This window comes from Rhinoderma darwinii, chromosome 3, assembly GCF_050947455.1.
Source record: "Rhinoderma darwinii isolate aRhiDar2 chromosome 3, aRhiDar2.hap1, whole genome shotgun sequence".
Taxonomy (NCBI): Eukaryota; Metazoa; Chordata; class Amphibia; order Anura; family Rhinodermatidae; genus Rhinoderma; species Rhinoderma darwinii.
In genome coordinates, this window is record NC_134689.1 from 370179435 (window position 1) to 370203189 (window position 23755).

The 23755-nt window shown below is 43.9% G+C and overlaps 1 protein-coding gene across 1 annotated transcript in view; it reads left to right on the plus strand.

Annotated features, from left to right (window-relative positions):
- Nucleotides 1-8490, plus strand: part of LOC142749998 (indoleamine 2,3-dioxygenase 2-like) — a 43308-nt gene extending 34818 nt beyond the window's left edge. The window contains exons 9-10 of the mRNA XM_075858679.1: nt 7037-7185; nt 7697-8490. Coding sequence (XP_075714794.1) covers nt 7037-7185; nt 7697-8061 — 514 coding nt within the window. The 3' untranslated portion in view covers nt 8062-8490. The remainder of the gene's footprint in view (nt 1-7036; nt 7186-7696) is intronic.
- Nucleotides 8491-23755: the final 15265 nt, after the last annotated feature.

A 23755-nucleotide genomic window follows, 5' to 3' on the forward strand; every position in this document is an offset into this window, starting at 1 on the left:
GCCATTCTGTTGCTATGGGGGCTGTCGAGGCCTGGTGCCTAACTCCTCCCCCAAGTTTTCACCATTAGTTCAGGACTGGGTGACACATACCCTGATTCAAATTGCATGACTCTCAAGGAGCCCCTTCTTACAGAACAGTTCCTAAATTGGTCTCTAATCCATCTCTCGGCTTGTGAAATGTCTTTATTTTGGTACTGATCAACAGATTTATGTTGAGAAATGTATCATATTAGTGTCTGTCCAGTAATGATCTATCGCTGTTTGATGCTTATATACGTTTGAAGATTGTGCACATTTTTTTAGGACGTATCGGATCGGCAGCACTGTGGAGACTGTATTATACAGTCCCTGGAGCGCTGTGCATCTCATGTGAGGGTGAGGGTGGACACTAGGGTGTGAGGCAACACCAGAAAAGGGGAGCCATTTTGATTTCACTGTATGGCCCCCTCCTCAATGTGTCCGTTGCCAGCTCTACATTGAAAATAAATAAAGGAAACAAATTTATTATTCATACTACAGTCCTGATTTTTACAGAACTGGACCGCAAAAGAGATGGAGTTTATGTTAATTTGCATTAGAGGTGTTTCTGGACAATTTTAGGCATTCCCGGGTGAAACGATGGAGTGATCTAATATGTCCTGCAATTTGGAAATCAGATGTTGGTTAGTATGCATTGAAGTAAAGGATAGGATTTTAAAATAATTATCTTTACACAATGTGTTAAAAAAAAATGTTTGCATTGTAAAGCTGGAGCTTATCCTATATTCCACCTCCTATATATTTTTCCCTTCTAATTCCATGTAACAGCCATGGCGGGGAACAGGGTCGTAACTAGGAAAGACTGGGCCCCATAGAAAACTTTTGACTGGGGCCCCCCTCCACTGGGTATCACACAACCCCCCCCCCTTGTAGTTAGTGCCTCCCTATAGATTCCACCACACAGCGTCCCCCTATAGATAGCACCATACACAGCCCCCTGTAGATAGCACCATACACAGCCCCCTGTAGATAACGCCTTACAGCCCCCCTCTAGATAACGTCTTACAGCCCCAAATCCCCTCTGTAGATAACGCCATATAGCCCTCCCGTAGATAACGCCATACAGCCCCCCCGTAGATAACGCCATACAGCCCCCCGTAGATAACGCCATTCAGCCCCCCTGTAGATAATGCCATACAGCCCCCCTGTAGATAACGTCTTACAGCCCCAAAACCCCCTGTAGATAACACTATACAGCCCCCCTGTAGATAACGCCATACAGACCCCCCTGTAGATAACGCCATACAGACCCCCTGTAGATAACGCCATACAGACACCCCCCTGTAGATAACGCCATACAGACACCCCCTGTAGATAACGCCATACAGACACCCCCTGTAGATTACGCCATACAGACACCCCCTGTAGATAACGCCAGACACCCCCTGTAGATAACGCCATACAGACACCCCCTGTAGATTATGCCATACAGACCCCCCTGTAGATTACGCCATACAGACCCCCCTGTAGATTACGCCATACAGACCCCCTGTAGATAACGCCATACAGACCCCCCTGTAGATAACGCCATACAGACCCCCCCTGTAGATAACGCCATACAGACACCCCCCTGTAGAATACGCCATACAGACCCCCCTGTAGATAACGCCATACAGACCCCCTGTAGATAACGCCATACAGACCCCCCCTGTAGATAACGCCATACAGACCCCCTTTAGATAACGCCATACAGACCTCCCCTGTAGATAACGCCATACAGACCTCCCCTGTAGATAACACCATACAGACCCCCCTGCAGATAACGCCATACAGACCCCACCTGTAGATAACGCCATACAGACCCCACCTGTAGATAACGCCATACAGACACCCCCTGTAGATAACGCCATATAGCCCCTCCCCCCAAAAAAACGACCTATAGTTTGTCCTACAAAAGACATGCATCCCCTATCCACAGGATAGGGGATACATGTGTGATCGCTGGCAGCGATAAGGAGAACAGGAGACCGAAAGTCCCCCGAAGTTCTTCCATGACAAACCTCGGACTTCCGGCGTCTGCGCAGTTCAATAAAAATGAAAGGAGCGCTGGTCACGCATGCGCACAAGCGTGACCGGTGCGCAAGTCATTTCTATGGAGACAGACCCGGAAGTCTGAGGTTTGTCATGGAGAACTTCGGGAGGACTTTCGGTCCCCTGTTCTCCTTATAGCTGTGCGTCCCAGCGATCCCACATCCTATGGATAGGGGATGCATGTCTTTTGTAGGAACAACCCCTTCAGTGGCGTCGCGCTGTAGCAGCCATAGCAGCTGCTAGCAGAGCCTCCGGCCATGGGGGGGGGACCGAGTCGGCAGGTGGCACGGGCCCCCTTATGTTGCAGGGCCCGTAGCACCCGCTACGGCGGCTATAGCGGTAGTTAGGCCACTGGCGGGACAGTTCCCTAGTATCTTTAGTCGCTGTACTTTGTCCTGTTCTTTATAACAGAGGTCCATTTACTTCAATTGTTATCATTAAAGTTCCTTCATTTTGGATCATGATTGTCCAGTATCCCAACTAGTCCAACACAAATCACTGAATTATAGAATAGAAATGGCTGATAGTTCGGACTTTTTCAGGTCCAGATGCTCAAACGAAAAGGCTCTGAATGTTGTGTCAGCATCCTGTCCTGAACCCAAAACTAATACATCCCGAACTTTGATTGAATTGTTAAATATTTTTTGGTTCAGAAAATATGTGATTATATTAGTAGAAATATGTAAAGTTGCCCATGAATACTAGGTGATTTATGGCTGGAACAATACAGAACATGCATTATATAAGCGCAGTTTCCCACAACAGTATTCCCATTACTCATCAAGGGTGTTAGGAGGAGCGTCGTACACTTGGTCAGATTAAACGTTAAATTGGGTTTTATATAATTATACTGAACAAGTAATATATCTAGAAAAGCGATCTCTACTGAATTATATTATAATGCAGGGACGTACATCGAAATCACAGGGCCTCATCGCAAAAGTCAGGGGGAATAAAATGCATTTTTTTCTTACCCCAATTTCAAGACCGTGAAGGCAACCAAATACTTGCTTACGCTGTGCTGTCTAAGACTTTGTTCACATTTGCGCTATAAGCCTCAGTCGGGGGTTCTGTTGCAAGAATAGTGCATTATATTCTTGCCGTCAAATCAACAGAAACCTTTACGGAACTCTGATAAAAGCCTATTATAATACAATAGTATCCACTGGGCACAGTATGGATCCACTGTACAACGGGTCCAGCACAGTGTCATGGCATCCAGTATATAAAAAAGTCAGTGCAGCTGTGAACAGAGTCTATGAAAGCACACTCAAGGCATCGCCAACTGCACGCTTATGTACGGTGGATAACAGAATCAAGCTCCAAAATGAATGAGGCGCCACCACTGTGCACTTCCTATAGGCAAGCCCAAGTGTGCAAAAAGAATCACAAGACTGGGCTGGCTGTGTTTATTGCCCAGGAGAGTCTTGTGATTTTCTGTCACTGTAGGTGGGCCAGGAAAGAGAATACAATCAGCAGTCTTCTCGGCGATGGGCCTCCCTAGCCCTCGGGACCCAGCAGCCATGTGGTCCGGCCCAATTACAAGTACACCACACAGTCTTTAATTGGTATAAAGAAATGCAACTAACCATGTAATTCATTTGTGCATGAGCTCTGTGGTTGACTGACAGTGAGTTGTAGTGAGAGGGGTTTTGCATCTAAATTTATTTATATAAAAATCTGGTTAATAGCACCGGCTGAGATGGGTAGTAGCATGGCACAATTATTGCCATATTGCTTCTCCCTTTTCAGTACAATGCCAATCCAGTCATTTTAGACGGACTTGTTGTTAGAGATACACTGCCTAACAGTCACAGCCTTTTTATAGGAGTTGTCAAGCATGATGTCCCTAGCAACCAGCCTGTGTCCCTAGCAACCAGCCAGAACCGAGGGCAGAAAAGGGGCAAAGGCGTTTTTGTAAAAATAACTTCAAACCGTAATTGAGTGCCATGAGCTGCAAATTACCTGTCTAGCATGGCTCTGATCCTCATACTAACATGTTTTTATCCCTTTATTATCCCAACGCATCCCCTTTCTATTGACTTTTCTGTGCTCTTTGCCCTTGGCTTCAGCTTTTAAGACTCTGTTTGTCAAGATAATTTTAGCTACCTCCTCCACTTCTCAAGCCCCCCGGAAAATGAGATTATTTTTAGAAACTTCCTAAATATTTCCAGGGGACCTAAAGAATTTAACCTCAAAAGGAACTCTATTGGTATGCCTGTGTAGAAGGCCAGAAATGACCACAGAGAGTCCACTCTGTGATTTTTAGAGCAGTCATCTACCAATGTCCTCTATTTTTTATAAGAGTTATGCTTTGTTTACTTTAACTTGAAGTATTTTTTTCCTAAGGCTATGTTCACACGGAGTATTTTGGGGGAGGAATATCTGCCTCAAAGCTCCAAACGGAATTTTGAGGCAGATATTCCTCCCCCAAAATACTCAGTGTGAATAGCAATTATCTCGCCGTTTTTCGCCCGCGGCCATTGAGCGCCGCGGGCAGAAAACACGCTTTCTCCTGCCTCCCATTGAAGTCAATGGGAGGTCGGAGGCGGAAGCGCCCGAAGATAGGGCATGTCGCTTCTTTTCCCCGCGAGGCAGTTTTACTGCTCGCGGGAAAAAGACGCCGACGCCTCCCATTGAAATCAATGGGAGGCGTTCTCGGGCCGTTTCTGCCGAGTTTTGCGACGCGGTTTCCGCGTCAAAAAACTCGGCAAAAGACCCCGTGTGAACAAGTAAGACCCTAGATGCCTGTCAGATTAGCAGATATAAAGATATTGCACAGGGTTTTATTCCTGATCAATAATGTATGCAGATTGTGAAGTTTATTTACTAAAGATGACAACAAATACACAGTTCAGTTAGCCTCTGTTCACATTGTGTTATGGGAACAAGTTCGACATACGCAAAACGTAGCCATAGGCCCCCACATTCACCCGTCAGAGCTCAAAAGAGTGTCCTTTTGGCCTCCGTTGGGTTGGTATGGTTCGGTATGTGAACAAAGCCTTTCTAGCATATAACATTTAAAATAATGTACTATGAATTGTTGTATTCAGTGGGTTGCAGTTAAAGGGGTTTTCTACATAAATTTAATTAGTCAAAAATCGGATTAATAATGCAGTCTGAGATTGCCACGGAAGAGGGATTTCACTGCTGCCAAAGCACTATATCCATCTAAGGACAATCCTGTAGTTTTGGTTTTGTGTATAGCTGTAAAGAGTTTTGTGGGAATTGAAAAAAAAAATTTGGGCCCAAAAATATAAAAAGAAAATACAAAAAGAAGAAAAAGACAGTCTATACCTCCAGTATATTACAGTGATTTATTGCTTCTAAGCAAACATTTTGAACAATGTACATGAGGCTCTTAGTGCAGGCTAAGCCCCCTTTGCTCTGGACCACAACTCCCAACAAGCACAGCATTATAGCAATGAAGGTTTGGCAGCACCACTGCAGCTAGCTATTGACTGCCAGGGTGACCCAAATGTAGACCACAAGTCAGTAAGCTTATAAGGGGCACGGTGGAGGATGTAGGACACTGGTAACGGGACCAGAGAATAATCAGTAAGTAAATTTAAACTTTGTTTTTTTTGTTCCTCCAATTTTTTTTCATTCCTGGAAAATTCCTTTAAGGACAAATTTGCCACAGTGCATATCTTCAACTTTTGCACATCACACAGATAAATATCCATGTATGGATTTCAGTCCATTATTTGCCATACTGGGCACTGAAGAGGGGAGAATTCGACTTTTCCGTAGTGTTAGTGTTCGGTATCAGGGCAAGCTGAAACTTGAGAAAAAGTTCCCACATCTGCCTCTTTCCCAATTGGTACAGTTACAAACTGGGGTAGTGATAATATAACACTGATTCTCAGTTTACTCTGTATATGCTCCTAGTTCCAAGTTTTGGGACAGAACATCGGGGCAACCAGCACAACGTATGTGTATGTATGATATCCATGTGTTCAGGACAACACTGGACCTGTAAGCACTCAACCCTTAGTACCTGAAGCCTTGACGGTCCCATCCATGGACCTCTTCCGTTTAACATAAAGAATATTGTTTTATTATCCTATACCATTTATTACACCTTATCATTGTCTATACAGTTAAAGGGGTTTTCACATGAGTGACATTTATGACATATCCACAGGATATCCTCCGAAAAAGCATGGTTGAACAGCTGCACACGTCTCCCAAATTTCAATAAATATGTTCTTTTATTCGTCAAACATCCAGTAAAAGATGGCAACGTTTCGACCCGTGACAAGTGGAGGGTCTTTCTCAAGTCAGGCTTGTCAAGCCAGGGTTTGTCTGATTTTACAGTGTGACACCGCTCCTGATATCGGGATTTGTGCTGCTTCAAATATTGTATTTTTTGGATATCCACAGGATATGTCATAAATGTCATATAGATATGGGTCCCACCTCTGGGACCCGCACTTATCTCCAGCAGAGGGGCCCCTAAACCCTGTTCAGCCGCTGTGTTGCGGCTGATTGAGGTGAATTCCGACCATGAAAAAGGTTATATGGTTGTGAGTTACGTAAACAGCGTATGTCGTTCAGCTACGCTGTTTCCATAAGTCCTATAGAATGGAATGGTAGTTATGGAAACAGCGTAGCTCGCATACGACGCTGCTTCCGTAACTGCATTCACTACTATGGGAGCTACGGAAACAGCGTAGCCACCTCCTATTCGGCTATTAGAGCCACATTAGCATATTTAGAAAAATGCAATGTAGTTATCAGCATGACCGCGCCTATTAGATTAGTTAGGAGATAGGGAATTAATAAACTAGTGACAGATCCTCTTTAATATATGGGTCTCTGGCAGAGCAAATGGATTGTAAATTCCAATGGATTGCATCATTGTGTAATATTGTGCACGTTTGTAAATTTATTTATATGGAATTTATGGCATTGGAAGATGTCATTGATTTTTTTTTAAATTTATTTTGCTTTTAACTTGCAGTTGGAAGGAAAACCCGAACATGCCAGAAGGTCTGCTATATGAAGGTGTATCAGACGAACCCCTGTATTTCTCAGGTGGTAGTGCTGCTCAGAGCTCCGTGTACCATGCTTTGGATGAACTGCTGGGAATTCAGCACCAACCTGAAATTGGTAAGTATGGGTACAATCAATGGGCAGTGAGCAATCCAATATAAGCAGAACTATAGTTAAGGGGGAACTCCAGAATATATGACTGAAATAGTAAAACGCTCCATATAATTCCGAATGGACATTCTGCTATAAATTTGGTCCTGAGCGCTGGTTTCAGGCACTACAGCTTCATGGCAGTGGCTTAGCTATCGAGGTAGTAGTTGCAACTGGGGGCCCAGAGGCCATGTACAATGGTGTCATAATATATTATGCTATCTGCCTAATCCTGTGATAATGTTTACTTTATATATACATATATCTTATACAGTGTATATATAGCCCATGCATGGAGCATGTGAAATCATAGGCCATTGAATGGGGGGACTATATATAGGCCAGATACGCTTCTGTGGAGGCCACTGGTTGCTTGCCTATATAAACCATAGAAATGGAAGTGTGTTTATTTATCATATTGTCTTTTTTTCTTTTAATTATTATTATTATTACTTGTATACTTGTTCTTCTCCTGCAGCTGAATTTCTCCTGAAGATGCGCAGTTACATGCCTCCAGCCCACAATAAGTTTATTAGCTGGGTTCGAGAGGCCCCCAGCTTGTCTGAGTACATAGTGAAAGCTGAGGATGAAACTCTCCTGTCAACTTTCAATCAGTGCATCGCTGCGCTCACACAGCTCCGCTCCCTCCATATCCGCATTGTCTCTAAATATGTCAATGCAGCAGGTGTCCGGGCCAGGATGAAGACAAACCAAAAAGAGAACCAGGGACAAGATCATCAGGAGAGGGGTACCGGTGGGTCACAGGCCATGACCTTCTTAAAGAGTGTGCGTGACACCTGCAAGGAGGGAATGCTCAGGCACAGTACTCCAGGGGACCACTGATGGCATTCTGTAATAATCTTTTCGTGATTCTCTTCCTTCAAAGGTGTTTAGAAACCATAGTGGATCTGTTCTCCAGATTAATACTGCACGTCATGCTAAAAATAAATCTAGCAACATTAAAAAGCAATTCCACCCAAACAGGAAACACAGTTTGGGTTGGACCATGATTCGATGTCCACCTTTTAGGTGTTTACTGACCAGGAGACCAGAGTTTTAGAGATTAAATGGTGCACCATGGTCTCAAGTCTCCTGCACTTTCCTCGAGGTGCTGCCCTGTTTTTTAACAGAAATGTTCATCCTTTATAAAGAAATGCATCATTTTTAGTTATCCAGTAAAAAAAAAACAAAACACCGTATATACGTGACCATTAAATTATCAATCTTTTAGTGTGCTCCATGTAATATATTAAATTGACACTTTTCATTGTATTCCTCACAAGTCTTATTTGTTTGCATTTTTATATTTGTTTTTTATGGCGTTCAAATCACTTATATGCACATATACTGTAAAGGAAGACTATGTATGGGCAGCTAAACTCTTGGCTAAGGACCCCATGTTGTTTGGAGGGCTACTGATGAGGAACCGAAGTCCAAGGACCATTTAGGCCCAACTTGAAGCTCCTGGGTCCCAATGCAAAATCTACCCACCTACTATATGTCATGTATAATGCTGGTCTCATATTGGGCCAGAGACCTATTTAGCTCTGGGGCTGGTTGTGACCGCAACCTCTGCACCCCTTATAATTATGCCCTTGATAAAGAATATATACCGGGATGATAGAATATATGAAACGGGGAACAAAAATTTACATGTTGTCTGCAGAGTTTGTAAAGTAGGAGCATTTTGATTTGAGCCTAAGGCCCAGTGTAGAAAATGTCCCAGACCTGCTCCCACAGTGTCTCTAAGTGGTAAACTTAAAACAAAGGATAAACGGAGCTCCAAGGCATAAACTTTTGGCATATTCCAAAACTACTGTAGCTGAACATGTTGCTTCATTGCAATTACTTGTCGCATGGATCCGTTTAATATCAATAGATCCCAGGGTCAAAGCTAAAGGCTCATGGGCCCTGGTGCAAGAATTCATCTTGGGCCCCCCTGCCCCTCCCCAACATCACTGGACCCTTGCACATGCCTATGCCCAGCCACCTTGCCCAACAGCCCACATGGATGCGTCTACAGTATAATGCCCACACACAGTGTAATTCCCCCATAGCTGCCCCCACACAGTATAATGCCCCCATAGCTGCCCCCACACAGTATAATGCCTTCCATAGCTGCCCCCACACAGTATAATGCCCCCATGGATGCCTCCACAGTATAATGTCCCCCATAGCTGCCCCCCCCCACAGTATAATGCCCCTATAGCTGCCCCCACATAGTATAATGCCCCCATAGCTTCCCCCACAGAGTATAATGCCATAATGGATGCCTCCACAGTATAATGCCCCCATATCAGCTCCCCATACAGTATAATGCCCCCTTATAAGCTCCCCATACAGTATAATGCCCCCTTATCAGCTCCCCATACAGTATAATGCCCCCTTATCAGCTCCCCAGACAGTATAAAGCCCCCATATGTGCATAATAGAAAAATATAAAATTACTAACCTATCCCCATTCCCACGATGAGTGGAGATCCTTCTCCTTTGGCCTGTGCTATGAGTGACTCGGCGCAGACAAGCGTGATGACATCACTACATCGCGCCTTTCTGCGTCGAGCTGCTAATGGCTCACGACACAGTGAATGCCAGAGCAAGAAGCCGTCAGCTCCTTGCTCCAGCATTGAATTCGACTGTATCTGCGTCATGAGGACGAAGATACAGTTGTAACCGAGACCTCAGTGAGTGGCTCGCAACCCCCGGAGGTCTTCACACGAACCCCGCAGGTGGTCGCGACCCACAGTTTGTAATATATTGTATTGTGCAGTTTGCGGTGGAGAGAGGAGAGGGGGAGCCTGTAATTTAATGGCCCTCCACGGCAAACACAGACTGCACAATACAACACATATACATTACGGGCCCCATCTGCAGCTCACCTGGAGTCTTCCAGGATCTTTCACACTGGCTCTTCCACACTGGCTGGAACGCCCCTCACGTGACATCACGGTCACATGGTACACTGAGTGAACCATGTGTCTGTGACGTCTATGGAGCCCTGCCCGTAACCTAGGAAGTGCTAGCGCCACAACACAGAAAATGTATTAAATCATTAGCGCGCTGTGGGCCCCCAGGCTTAGGGGCCCGGTCGCAACTGCGACCACTATATCTACGCCGCTGATATATCCAACATAAATATAATATTACATGAAAAAAAAATTTAAAGAATGTTAACACTGCCAAGTTGTAAAAAAACCTACAAAAAGAAAAGTTCACGACAACAAATAGAATGGTAGCAATAAAAATCGACTTTATTTCATAATCCACAGATAAAAGTACATGGAGGATGGAATGTACTCACATAAAAAGAGTGAAAGTCACACAGTCTGTAATATAACAGCATGGAGATGAGTAACACAATATAGCAGCACGAAATTCACAATATAGACAAAGCTTATGCGGAACAGGAAAGCTGGGGTACAATAAACAACTAAAAATGCAATATTACTATTGTAATAGCACACAGCGTATCCGCCCTGGGCGCCGATTGTGGTGCAGTTTTTTGGACGAAATGTCCGCTGCGGAAAACTGCACATAAAATAAAGTTTGATACTTACGTAGCCACGGTGACGCGTCCCTCTGCCGGCCGGCCTCCTGTCAAGACGTTTCATCCCATGTTACCGCCGCAGCCTGTGATTGGCTGTGCAGCGGTCACAAGGAATGAACAGTCATCCCTGGAGGCCGGCCTGGACGAAGAAACACAGAATTCTGGGTAAGTAAATGATTATTTTTTTTCCGAGTTGCGGTTTTTGCGGCAGAATCACTACTTTTCCGCTGCAAAAAAAATGCAACATCTGCTATTTATTGCAGAAAACCAACAAAAAATAAGCAGAGATTATGCAAATACAATTGACATGCTGCGGATTCAAAAAAAACGCACCTGTAAAGGATTTGCCAGACATAGCTTCTGTGTCAACGCCCGTGGGCAATCAGTCTGCACCTGCTCCTATGTCTGTGAGACTGACTCCATCTTCCACCACTCAGGATGACAGGCTTAGGAGTGGGAGAGCCTATCACAGCCTGGCCAGACGGAGCTAGCTCCCGCCCACTGTCTATTTATACCTGCCTTTCCTGTTCCTCCTTTGCCTGTGATTCTTCTATGCTTGTTTCCTGGCTTGCTGCTGCTGCTTGTACTACTCATCATCTGCTTGTTATTGACCTTGGCTTTTTGACCACTCTCCTGCTCAGCGTTTTGTACCTCGTTCTCTCCTGGTTTGACTCCGCTCGTTCACTACTCTTGTTGCTCACGGTGTCACCGTGGGCAGCTGCCCCGTTTCCCTCGCTTCTGTGTACCCTTGTCTGTTTGTCTGTCTTGCACTTACTGAGCGTAGGGACCGTCGCCCAGTTGTACCCCGTCGCTTAGGACGGGTCGTGGCAGGTAGGCAGGGACTGAGTGGCGGGTAGATTAGGGCTCACCTGTCTGTCTCCCTACCCTGTCATTACAGCACCGCTGGTCAATTTCTGAGCGTTTTTTCCGCTCACCGTTTGTTCATATCTCATCCACTTTGCTGCTACTGTATTATCCTCAGATTTTTCATTGCCGTATTTACACTACGTGAAAACTTACCCTAATACTGCCAAGTAGTAGTAGAATTTATGACACTGACATGTAAAATAGGAACATCCATATGTGATATTAAATCAGTAGCAACATTGGTTGCAGACTATTGAACAGGCACGCAGAGCGAGTGGATACAGTCACATACATACCATAGAGGCCGAACATGCGGCTGTTATGAGGCCCTTCGACAGAGGGGGCCCAGACCAGTTTGATGGCATCTCTTTTTTTAATGGGTGGTGAGAACCTATGCAGGGATTACCGCTTCATAGATCCTACAAACAAGAGTGTGTATCATAAAAAAGGAGATAGGTGGCAAACAAGCTCCAAGTCCTCCTGTTACAGGTGGTTAGGGGTGTGGTGGTGTTAACCAGCACAAGAAGGGGAACCCCATTTTATTCTTTCCGATGGGGCTCTCCTGAATGCATACTTTTAAATACATAAGATGCGGCTCATGTCAGTTGACTAAAGAAAATGTCGGGCCCCCCGGGCTATTGCCTGGGACACACATGGTTGCACGGCCACCATAAGGTGTTAATAAAATGTGTTTTTTGCTTGGTATGTTTTTTCTCTCCCCCTTTCCCTCTTTTCTCCATTTGTTATTTTATATTAGAATGGTATTTACCATCCTGGTGTCCCACGGGTAAGCTGTGCTGGTGGCACGAGCCGGTTTCCAGATGTTTCTGTCTCTGGGCAGTTTTGAGATGGTCCCAGCTGATTGGACCTAGGTCAGCTGTGCAGTTGCATAAGCAGGTTCTGGCAGATTCTATCTCCAGGCAGATTTGGTGAAGGCCAGCTGACTGGTCATTGTAATGTTTGATATTTTAAAATTATTAGCTGATTTGGTCAGTAAGTCGGCTGTTCCTGCTAGTTCCCCCGCTGATGTATGGAAGCATAGTAGTCAGCATTTACAGAATACGGGTTTTAGTAATATTCCTGTTTTAGAGAAAGGAGTTGGTGTTTCGGAAACTTGTTGTAAGGAAGTGATGTCTTGCGATATTTCGCCATTAGGTTTTCATTTACAGCCAGCAATTAAGGAGCGTATTTGGAGGAACGAGTTTATAGATTTATTTTCTTTATTACCATCTGCGAAGGTCTGATAAAGATGAGGATAAAAAACGTTCTCCTCCTAAGTCTTTCTTTAACTGGCTACAGGCGTTCTGTATCTATGCTTCAGATTTAGGGGAAAGTCTTTAATTAATTCTAGTAATTTATTTCAGCATGTAGACATCATTCTTGAGGCTTACCGCCAGTTTGGCGGTTTAGCATGGTACAATTATGATGAAATGTTTCGCCAGAAGATGGCAGTGTACCCTTCATTGAAATGGGGCACTAAGGATGTTGGTTTGTGGCTTAGTTTAAAGAGACTCTGTCACCACATTATAAGTGCCCTATCTCCTATATAAGGAGATGGGCGCTGTAATGAAGGTGACAGTAATGCTTTTTATTTAAAAAAACGATCTATTTTCACAACATTAGGAGCGATTTTGGTTTATGCTAATGAGCTTTCTTAATGCCCAAGTGGGCGTATTTTTACTTTCGACCAAGTGGGCGTTGTACAGAGGAGTGTATGACGCTGACCAATCGGCATCTTGCACTCCTCTCCATTCATTTACACTGCACTAGCAGCTACATACACACACACTAACATTACTACAGTGTCCTGATAATGAATACACATGAAATCCAGCCTGGACTTGTGTACTCAGAATCCTGACACTTCTGACTCTTTTTTGTGAGATTCCGGCAAGTGAAACGAAATCTTATTTACCTCCGTAATCTCGCGAGATTTCGTTTCACTTGCCGGAATCTCACAAAAAAGAGTCAGAAGTGTCAGGATTCTGAATACACATGACGTCCAGGCTGGATGGTCATGTGTATTCATTATCAGGACACTGTAGTAATGTTAGGGCTTGTGTATGTGGCTGCACATAGTGATATAACTATATCGCTAGTGCAGTGTAAATGAATGGAGAGGAGTGCAAGATGCCGATTGGTCAGCGTCATACACTCCTCTGTACAATGCCCACTTGGTCGAAAGTAAAAATACGCCCACTTGGGCATTAAGAAAGCTCATTAGCATAAACCAAAATCGCTCCTAACGTTGTTAAAATAGATAGTTTTTTTTAAATAAAAAGCACTGCTGTCACCTACATTACAGCGCCCATCTCCTTATATAGGAGATAGGGCACTTATTATGTGGTGACAGAGCCTCTTTAATGCTTCCACAAAGGTCAGTGCCCAAGCAGCAGCCTAGTTCTCAGAATATGTTGAGGAAAGGAGTTTGCTTTGCTTATAATGAAGCTCAGTGTAAATGGTTGAACAATTGTCGGTATAAACACGAATGTTCCTTTTGTGGGGGTTCACACCCAATGTGTCGCTGTTTTAAAAGAGCAAACCAGTCTCAAACCCCTAGTACCAAAGAACAGTTATCCAAAAGCATGGACGCCAGTGAAATTAATAAGAATGGCGCCATGGCTAGAAATGTTCCCAGACAGGGAGAAAGCTAATTTAATTTTTAATGGTTTTAAGTTTGGTTTTGATATCCCTTCTTTCAAAGGATCTGGTTGTTGCTGGGTGGATAATTTGAAATCCATCCAGCAGCATAAGGATATTGTGCATCAGAAAATCCTGAAAGAGCTTGAAACTGGCAGGATCGCCAGACTTTAGACTTTCACCTTTAGGAATTGTCCCTAAGAAGGAATCGAATTCATTCCGTTTAATACATCACCTTTCTTACCCGTTTAAGGCTTCATTAAACGATGATCCTGACAAGTCTAAAGCGACAGTACACTATGCTTCGTTTGATCAGGCTGTCTCTTTATTGAGACAGTTTGGTCAAAATGCTTTTTTAGCAAAGGCTGATATCAAATCAGCTTTCCGTTTACTACCAGTTAACCCTGCAGGTTTCACCTCTATAGGTTTTCAATTTGAAGGTAATTATTTTTATGACAAATGTTTACCAATGGGTTTTTCTTTATCTTGTTTCTATTTTGAGGCATTTTCATCCTTTTTACATTGGGTAGTGCAGAAACAAATTCCGGAGGGAGGTGTTCTGCACTATCTTGATGACTTTTTGTTTATAGGTGATGCTAGGTTCTGAGTTATGCTATTCATTATTATTAAAATTTGTTGAGTTTATGAAATTTTTTGGTGTTCCGTTAGCAGAAGAGAAGACAGTGTTTCCATGTAGATCATTAGAATTTTTAGGTATTAGAAGAGATTCTGAGAGAATGGAGTTTAGTTTACCAGAAGATAAATTGTTAGGGTATGTGCACATGCTAGCTTCCTTTTACGTCTGAAAAGACAAACTGTTTTCAGGAGAAAACAGCTGCGTAGTTTGACGTAATTGCTCCTCCTCGCATTATGCGAGGCGTCTTTGACGCCCGTAATCTTGAGCTGCTCTTCATTGACTTCAATGAAGAACGGCTCAAATTATGTTGCAAAGAAGTGTCCTGTACTTCTTTTGACGAGGCAGTCAATTTACGCGTCGTCGTTTGACAGCTGTCAAACGACGACGCGTAAATGACAGGTCGTCTGCACAGTACGTCGGCAAACCCATTCAAATGAATGGGCAGATGTTTGCCGACGTATCGGAGCCCTATTTTCAGACGTAAAACGAGGCATAATACGCCTCGTTTACGTCTGAAAATAGGTCGTGTGAACCCAGCCTTATTGGTATGTTCACACGCTGAGCCAAAAACGTCTGAAAATACGGAGCTGTTTTCAAGGGAAAACAGCACCTGATTTTCAGAAGTTTTTTGAGCAACTCGCGTTTTTCGCGGCGTTTTTTCGCCCGTTTTTGGAGCGGTTTTCAATAGAGTCTATGAGAAAACGGCTCCAAAAACGTCCCAAGAAGTGTCCTGCACTTCTTTTGACGAGGCTGTAATTTTACGCATCGTATTTTGACAGCGACGCGTAAAATGACAGGTCGTCGGCACAGTACATCGGCAAACCCATTGAAAGCAATGGGCAGATGTTTGCCGACGTATTGGAGCCGTCTTTTCAGGCGTAATTCGAGGCGTAAAACGCCTCCATTACGCCTGAAAATAGGTCGTGTGAACCCAGCCTTAAAGTTAAAGGTTTCTTTAGTCAGTATGTTAGCTAGGAAGAAATGTTCATTACGTGATATGCAGTCACTGTTAGGTTTGTTGAACTTTGCCTTTAGGGTTATTCCTATGGGAAGAGTTTTTTCAAAGCGACTGTATTTTTCAACAAGTGGTCTTAAATCGCCTAGGGCCCATATTAAGTTAACGGTTCAGCTTAAAGAAGATTTAGCTGTATGGTTAGAATTTTTATCTAAATTTAATGGACACAGTTGCTGGCAGTTTAATTTTAAGGATTCTGACTCTGTCTTTAGTTACGGATGCAGCCGGTAGTATGGGCTACGGGGCATTCTTTAATGGTCAATGGTCGGCGGAGTTATGGCCCAGTGCTTGGCGTGTAAAAAAGGTTACTTCAAATATTGTCTTATTAGAATTATTTCCGGTTTTGGTAGCCATAGTTATATGGGGTCATTATTTTAAGGATAGGAGAATTTTATTGTTTATGGATAACAAAGGTGTGGTCTTTGCAATTAACACATTATCTTCTAAATGTGACTTAGTAGTTAAGTTATTAAGGCATTTAACCTTATGTTGTCTGAAGTTGAACATCTGGTTGAAAGCTAGCTATATAGAAGGAAAAAAGAATGATATAGCAGATTCATTATCTCGTTGTCAGTGGCGGAGGTTCAGAACGCCGGCGCCAGAAGCGGAGCTTTGTGGAATTCCGTGTCCTCTTCATTTATGGAATCTGATTTGGGACTAATCTATGTTAATATTCAGAGATCCTTGGCTCCGAGAACATGGGCTGATTATTCAGCTGCTTGGAAGGAGTGGGTTAATTTCTGTGTTCATGAGAACTGTAATTTCTTTCATAATGAGGTAGGTCTAGTTTTGAAGTTTGTATGTAGCCTGATTAGTAGGAGGCTGTCATTTGCCTCCATTTCTAAGTCTCTGGCAGGCATCTCTTTCTTTCTTAAATTAAACCGTTGTCCGGCTATTTCTTCGCTCTTCCCAGTTAAGCAGCTTTTGGAAGGTTACCATAGGTCAGCTCCGGTTGTGGAAAGGAGAAGGCCTATTTCGTTAGATTTGTTGTTAAAATTATTCAATGTGTTACATTTAGTTTGTTTTAAGTGTGTTTGTTTAGAACAGCATTTGTGTTAATGTTCTTTGCAGCCTTGAGAATAAGCGAACTGGTGGCAGAGAGTAAAGTTTCAGTCTCGGGCCTTTCATTTCAGGATGTTAGCTGCAAAGTTGACCATGTTTTGTTATTGCAAAAAAAATAAAAATCTAAGACAGATCAATTAGGAAAAGGTCGTTTGGTTAGAATTAATCAGTTTTCTGGTTCTGTTCTTTGCCCAGTTTCTAATGTTAAACATTGGTTGTCAATCAGGCCGAGTCTTGGGGTGGCTTTTCTGATTCATCAGAATGGAGATCAGCTGTCCAGATTTCAGTTTAACTCTGTTTTGAAGAAATGTTTGAAGTCCCTGATGTTGGAGCATTTAAAAATATCCTCCCATTCATTTAGAATAGGTGCAGCTACGGAAGCTGCACAGTTAGGAATTGATGAAGGGATTATAAAAAGAATTGGAAGGTGGGAGTCTAATAGATTTAAACTTTATGTTCGACCAGACTTGTTAGTAGTGTAATTATATATCCACAGGTAAGCGTTTGGTTGTTTGGATCCTTGGCCACTCTTTTATATTTTGGGCACAGAAGAGAGCCGCGAGAAGGTCTTATACAGAAAATTTGTCTATGGATCCGCTAGTTTTTTCTGTTTTTGTGGCATGGGGTAAGGGGTTTGCAATGGAAAAATGTGTTTTCCTTAGTTAAATCACTGAGTTCTTATTGGCCGGATCCAAATTTAATTATCATCCATGCTGGAGGCAATGACCTAGGTAAAGCAAAGACTTGGACCTACTTTGGGAAATGAGAAGAGATATAGCCTTGATAAAATGTTTTTTTCCCTGACGCTACTATTTCCTTTTCAGAGATTATTCCAAGACTGCTATGGTCCTCTGGAAATTATAAGTTTTTGAATCGAATCCGTAAAAGGATTAATAGAGCCATGTCTAAATACATGTCTGTCCTCGGTGGTCTTTCTTATAGACACAGCGACCTTGAAGACCTCTCAGACGGGCTTTTCAGAAATGATTGTATACATCTTTCTGATGTGGGTATTGACATTTTCAATTTGTGCCTGCAGAATTTAATTGAAGAATGGCTGCAGTGTTTTAGGGGGGGGGGCCATGTCTTTGTAATGTCATGGCTTGTGGGGTTTGTCACCCAGCTCATGCTGGGCGGACTTGGTTTTTATTGGTCAAAATATTTATATTTTATTATTTATTCTATTATTTATGGTTATTCTGTTCTAATTATTTTATCTTATGTTACCCTTAATAAACACCGTGGCCATTTTTATCCAAAGAAACTGTTGTCATGTTTTATTTCAGTTAGATTGAGTATTGTGGGGTTTGTGCTACCATGTCAGGGCCCCCCTGGGCTATTGCCTGGGGGACACATGGTCGCACGGCCCCCATAAGGTGTTAATAAAATGTGTTTTTTGCTTGGTATGTTTTTTCTCTCCCCCCTTTCCCTCTTTTCTCCATTTGTTATTTTATATTAGAATGGTACTTACCATCCTGGTGTCCCCCGGGTAAGCTGTGCTGGTGGCACGAGCCGGTTTCCAGAGGTTTCTGTCTCTGGGTAGTTTTGAGATGGTCCCAGCTGATTGGACCTAGGTCAGCTGTGCAGTTGCATGAGCAGGTTCTGGCAGATTCTATCTCCAGGCAGATTTGGTGAAGGCCAGCTGATTGGTCATTGATAAAATCCTAAAGGCGGGAAAATTGGACATAAAAGGAGCAGTTCGTCGTGGTCAAGCAGCCAGTTTTGAAGATTGGACCGTCGTCCACCCTCCCTCCCTATTGTTTTGAATTCCTTCACGTCACGTTGTTTGTTAGAGGGGTTTGTCACCCAGCTAATGCTGGGCGGACTTGGTTTTTATTGGTCAAAATATTTATATTTTATTATTTATTCTATTATTTATGGTTATTCTCTTCTAATTATGTTATCTTATGTTACCCTTAATAAACACAGTGGCCATTTTTATCCAAAGAAACTGTTGTCGTGTTTTATTTCAGTTAGATTGAGTATTGTGGGGTTTGTGCTACCATGAACAAATGCAGAGAATTACATCTTCTACAGATCCTCTCAAATAAATAGGATGCCGTCTTCATACCTATGGGACAAAAGAAAACTTTTGGAGAATTCCACCAATGATAAGTAGACACTTAAACTTTGTACAAATAATAAACTGATCACTTTTAAGATGTTGCATCAGGAGTATCAAATGCCAAATGGACTATTGCCATTAGTTGGAAATCACCGAATATCCTCTTCCCAAGAACTCTAGCTAAGATTCAAGCAATGTAATTGTTTGAAGGATAGTTAGCATCATAGAAGACAGATTTCCCATATTTGAGGTGATGTGGTCAGGATGGACTCTTAGTAAAGGCAACCCAAGAAAACACCCATCTAGACTAGACCCAATGTCCATTGAAGTTCCTATGCCATAGTATCTACTAACTTTTTGAGACTTGAAGCTTTTTGTTAAAAATTTACTGTTAGCTTACCCCTTTCATTTTTCGTTATGAATCCCCTTTGGACGGGTGTCCCTGAAAAAGGGGGGGGGTACATCATAATCTTTTAGATATCTACTTAACTTAAACTCTACAGTACTATAGAATGTACCCTCCTACACACAACCATTTTAATATACATTATACTGATTTAGCTATAAAATTAGTATGTTTATGTCCTTTACATAACCATAATAAGATGTTCATTATTGTATACGAGACTATGTTAATCTTTCTACATTTCCCCTCCCCCTATTTTTGATTTCTGTCTATCTCACCCCATATACTCTTATAGGATTCATTTTTTTGAATACAGTATTGGCTCCGCATAGCCTAAACTACTCTGAGATGTGATACCCCTAAATTCAATATGAGTTTAAAAAAATATTTTTGCTCAGGTCCCTAGGAGTAATATTTTGGGATTTTATTATGCTCATCCTATTACATCCAATGACATTTAATAGTAAATCACTGAGGCATGTTTTATGATGTCACTCCTCCGAAGTTTCAATCCTTTACTCTTGTATACCATGCATTAAACCTATGAGGAGACATGTCCCAGAGTTCAATAGTTTGAAAAGTCTTGGATTACGAATGGAGCTTTATGTCTCCTCCTGACAGATTGTATATACATGTCCATACTATACATCTCTGTGTCATGTCCGTGGCTGCGGGCCGTCAGGTTCACTCACCTCCTGACGGCCGCAGCCATGTGTAAAGGATCTACCAGGCACAACTTCTGTGTATACGCCCATAGGTAATCAGTCTGCACCTGAGTCTATGTCTCTGAGACTGACTCCATCTTCCACCACTCAGGATGGCAGGCTTAGGAGTGGGAGAGCCTATCGCAGCCTTGCGAGACGGAGCTAGCTCCCGCCCTCCGTCTATTTATACCTGCCTTTCCTGTTCCTTCTTTGCTTGTGATTCTTTTCGTGTGGTTTCCTGGCCCAGCTACAGCTTCTAACTATTTGATCCTGCTCCATACTGACCCTGGCTTACTGACTCCTGCTCTGCGTTTGGCAACCAGCCTGACGCTGCCATGTTAGTACCCCTCACCTCACCTCTTGAACCCCACCTCAAGTTGCCTGACCGGTTCTCAGGGGACCGGAGGACTTTTCTCTCCTTTCGGGAGAGTTGTAAGATCTACTTTCGCTTAAAGCCCCACTCCTCAGGTTCTGAGAGCCAGCGGGTGGGTATAATTATGTCCCGGCTCCAGGAAGGGCCCCAAGAATGGGCCTTCTCCCTGGCTCCTGACGCCCCTGAACTTTCCTCCGTTGACCGTTTCTTTTCTGCTCTCGGACTCATTTATGACGAGACTGACAGGACTGCCTTTGCCGAGAGTCAGCTGGTGACCTTACGTCAGGGTAAGAGACCTGTGGAGGAGTATTGCTCTGACTTTAGGAAGTGGTGTGTAGCTTCTCGGTGGAATGACCCTGCCTTAAGGTGCCAGTTTAGGTTGGGTCTGTCGAACGCCCTGAAAGACCTGCTAGTTAGCTATCCCTGTTTGGACTCCTTAGACCAGGTTATGGCTTTAGCGGTATGACTTGACCGACGTCTCAGGGAACGACAACTTGAACGGTTTTGTGTTTTCCTCTCTGACTCCCCCATGATGCCTCCCGAGGTCCCGTTGCTTCGCTCTTCCACGGAAGACTCGGAGGTACCTATGCAACTCGGGGCCTCCGTGTCCCCCCGACAACGTAGAGAGTTCCGCAGGAAGAATGGTCTCTGCTTCTATTGTGGGGATGACAAACATCAAGTGAACACCTGTCCTAGGCGTAAGAATAAGCAGCCGGAAAACTTCCGCGCCTAAGTGATCATCGGGGAGGTCACTTGGGCGCACAGGTATTTACCATAAATAGGAAACGTAATAAAATCTTGCTTCCCTTTAAGGTCTCTTTTGGTGGTAGGTCTGCTACCGGCAGTGCCTTCATGGATTCAGGGTCTTCTGCTAATATCATGTCTGTGGAATTTGCTATGTCTCTAGCCATGCCTTTGATTGATTTGCCTAAACCTGTCCCGGTAGTGGGTATCGACTCCACTCCTCTTGCTAATGGTTATTTTACACAGCATACCCCTGTTTTTGAACTCCTTGTTGGCTCCATGCATTTGGAGCAGTGCTCTGTACTGTTGATGCAGGGATTATCGTCCGATTTGGTTTTAGGCCTTCCCTGGTTGCAGTTGCATAATCCCACGTTTGACTGGAATACTGGGGAGCTTACCAAATGGGGTAATGAATGCTTGACGTCATGTTTTTCTGGTAATTCTATTTCTCCCCCTGAGGAGGTGAACACGCTACCTGAGTTTGTTCAGGACTTCGCTGATGTTTTCTCTAAGGAGGCCTCCGAAGTGTTACCTCCTCATAGAGAATACGATTGCGCTATCGAATTGGTACCAGGAGCTAAGCTCCCTAAGGGTAGGATATTTAATCTTTCTTGTCCCGAACGTGAAGCCATGAGAGAGTATATCCAGGAATGCCTGGCCAAGGGTTACATTCGCCCCTCTACTTCTCCGGTAGGTGCTGGCTTCTTCTTCGTAGGGAAGAAGGATGGTGGTCTTAGGCCATGCATTGACTACCGTAACTTGAATAAGGTCACTGTAAGGAACCAGTATCCCCTTCCTTTGATTCCTGATCTCTTTAATCAGGTTCAGGGGCCCCAATGGTTCTCTAAGTTTGATCTACGGGGGGTGTATAACCTTATCCGCATCAAAGAGGGGGATGAGTGGAAGACTGCGTTTAACATGCCCGAAGTCCACTTCGAATACCTCGTCATGCCCTTTGGGTTGTGTAATGCTCCTGCGGTCTTCCAGAATTTCATAAATGTGATTTTAAGAGATTACCTGGGGGTATTTCTTGTAGTGTACCTTGATGACATACTGGTGTTTTCCAAGGACTGGTCCTCCCACATTGAGCATGTCAGGAAGGTGCTCCAGGTCCTTCGGGAAAACAAACTGATTGCTAAAACCGAAAAATGTGTGTTTGGGGTACAGGAGATACCATTTTTGGGTCAAATCCTCACTCCTCATGAATTCCGCATGGACCCCGCCAAGGTCCAGGCTGTGGCGGAATGGGTCCAACCTGCCTCCCTGAAGGCGTTACAGTGTTTCTCGGGGTTCGCTAATTATTACAGGAGATTTATTGCTAACTTATCGGTCATCGCTAAGCCTCTTACGGACCTCACTCGCAAGGGTGCTGATCTCCTCCACTGGCCTCCTGAGGCTGTCCAGGCTTTTGAGGTCCTTAAGAAGTGTTTTATCTCGGCCCCGGTGCTGGTTCAGCCCAACCAAATGGAGCCATTTATCGTGGAAGTTGACGCATCCGAGGTGGGGGTGGGGGCTGTCTTGTCCCAGGGTACCAGGTCCCTCACCCATCTCCGCTCCTGTGCCTACTTCTCCAGGAAGTTTTCTCCCACTGAGAGTAACTATGATATTGGCCACCGAGAACTCTTAGCCATTAAATGGGCATTTGAAAAGTGGCGCCACTTCCTGGAGGGGGCTAGGCACCAGGTAACGGTCCTTACCGACCACAAGAATCTGGTTTTCCTAGAATCTGCCTGGAGGCTAAACCCGAGACAAGCTCGATGGGCGCTATTTTTTACCAGATTCAACTTTTTGGATACCTATAGGGCTGGGTCTAAAAATATTAAGGCCGATGCACTGTCGCGTAGCTTCATGGCCAGCCCTCCTTCGGAGGAAGATCCTGCTTGTATTTTGCCTCCTGGTATAGTCGTTTCTTCTATTGATTCTGATTTAGTCTCTGAAATTGAGGCTGATCAAGGTTCAGCTCACAGGAACCTTCCTGAGAACAAGCTGTTTGTTCCCCTGCAATTCCGGCTAGGGGTACTTAGGGAAAGTCATGACTCCGCACTATCTGGTCATCCAGGCGTCCTGGGTACCAAACACCTCATTGCCAGAAACTATTGGTGGCCTGGGTTGCCTAAAGACGTTAAGGCCTACGTCGCCGCTTGTGAGGTTTGTGCTAGGTCCAAGACTCCCAGGTCCCGACCAGTGGGCTTACTACGTTCTTTGCCCATTCCCCAGAGACCTTGGACCCATATCTCCATGGATTTTATCACCGATTTGCCTCCATCTCAAGGCAAGTCAGTGGTGTGGGTTGTAGTAGACCGCTTCAGTAAGATGTGCCACTTTGTGCCCCTCAAGAAACTACCCAATGCCAAGACGTTAGCTACCTTGTTCGTCAAACACATCCTGCGTCTCCATGGGGTCCCTGTCAATATTGTTTCGGACAGAGGGGTACAATTTGTTTCATTGTTTTGGAGAGCCTTCTGTAAAAAGTTGGA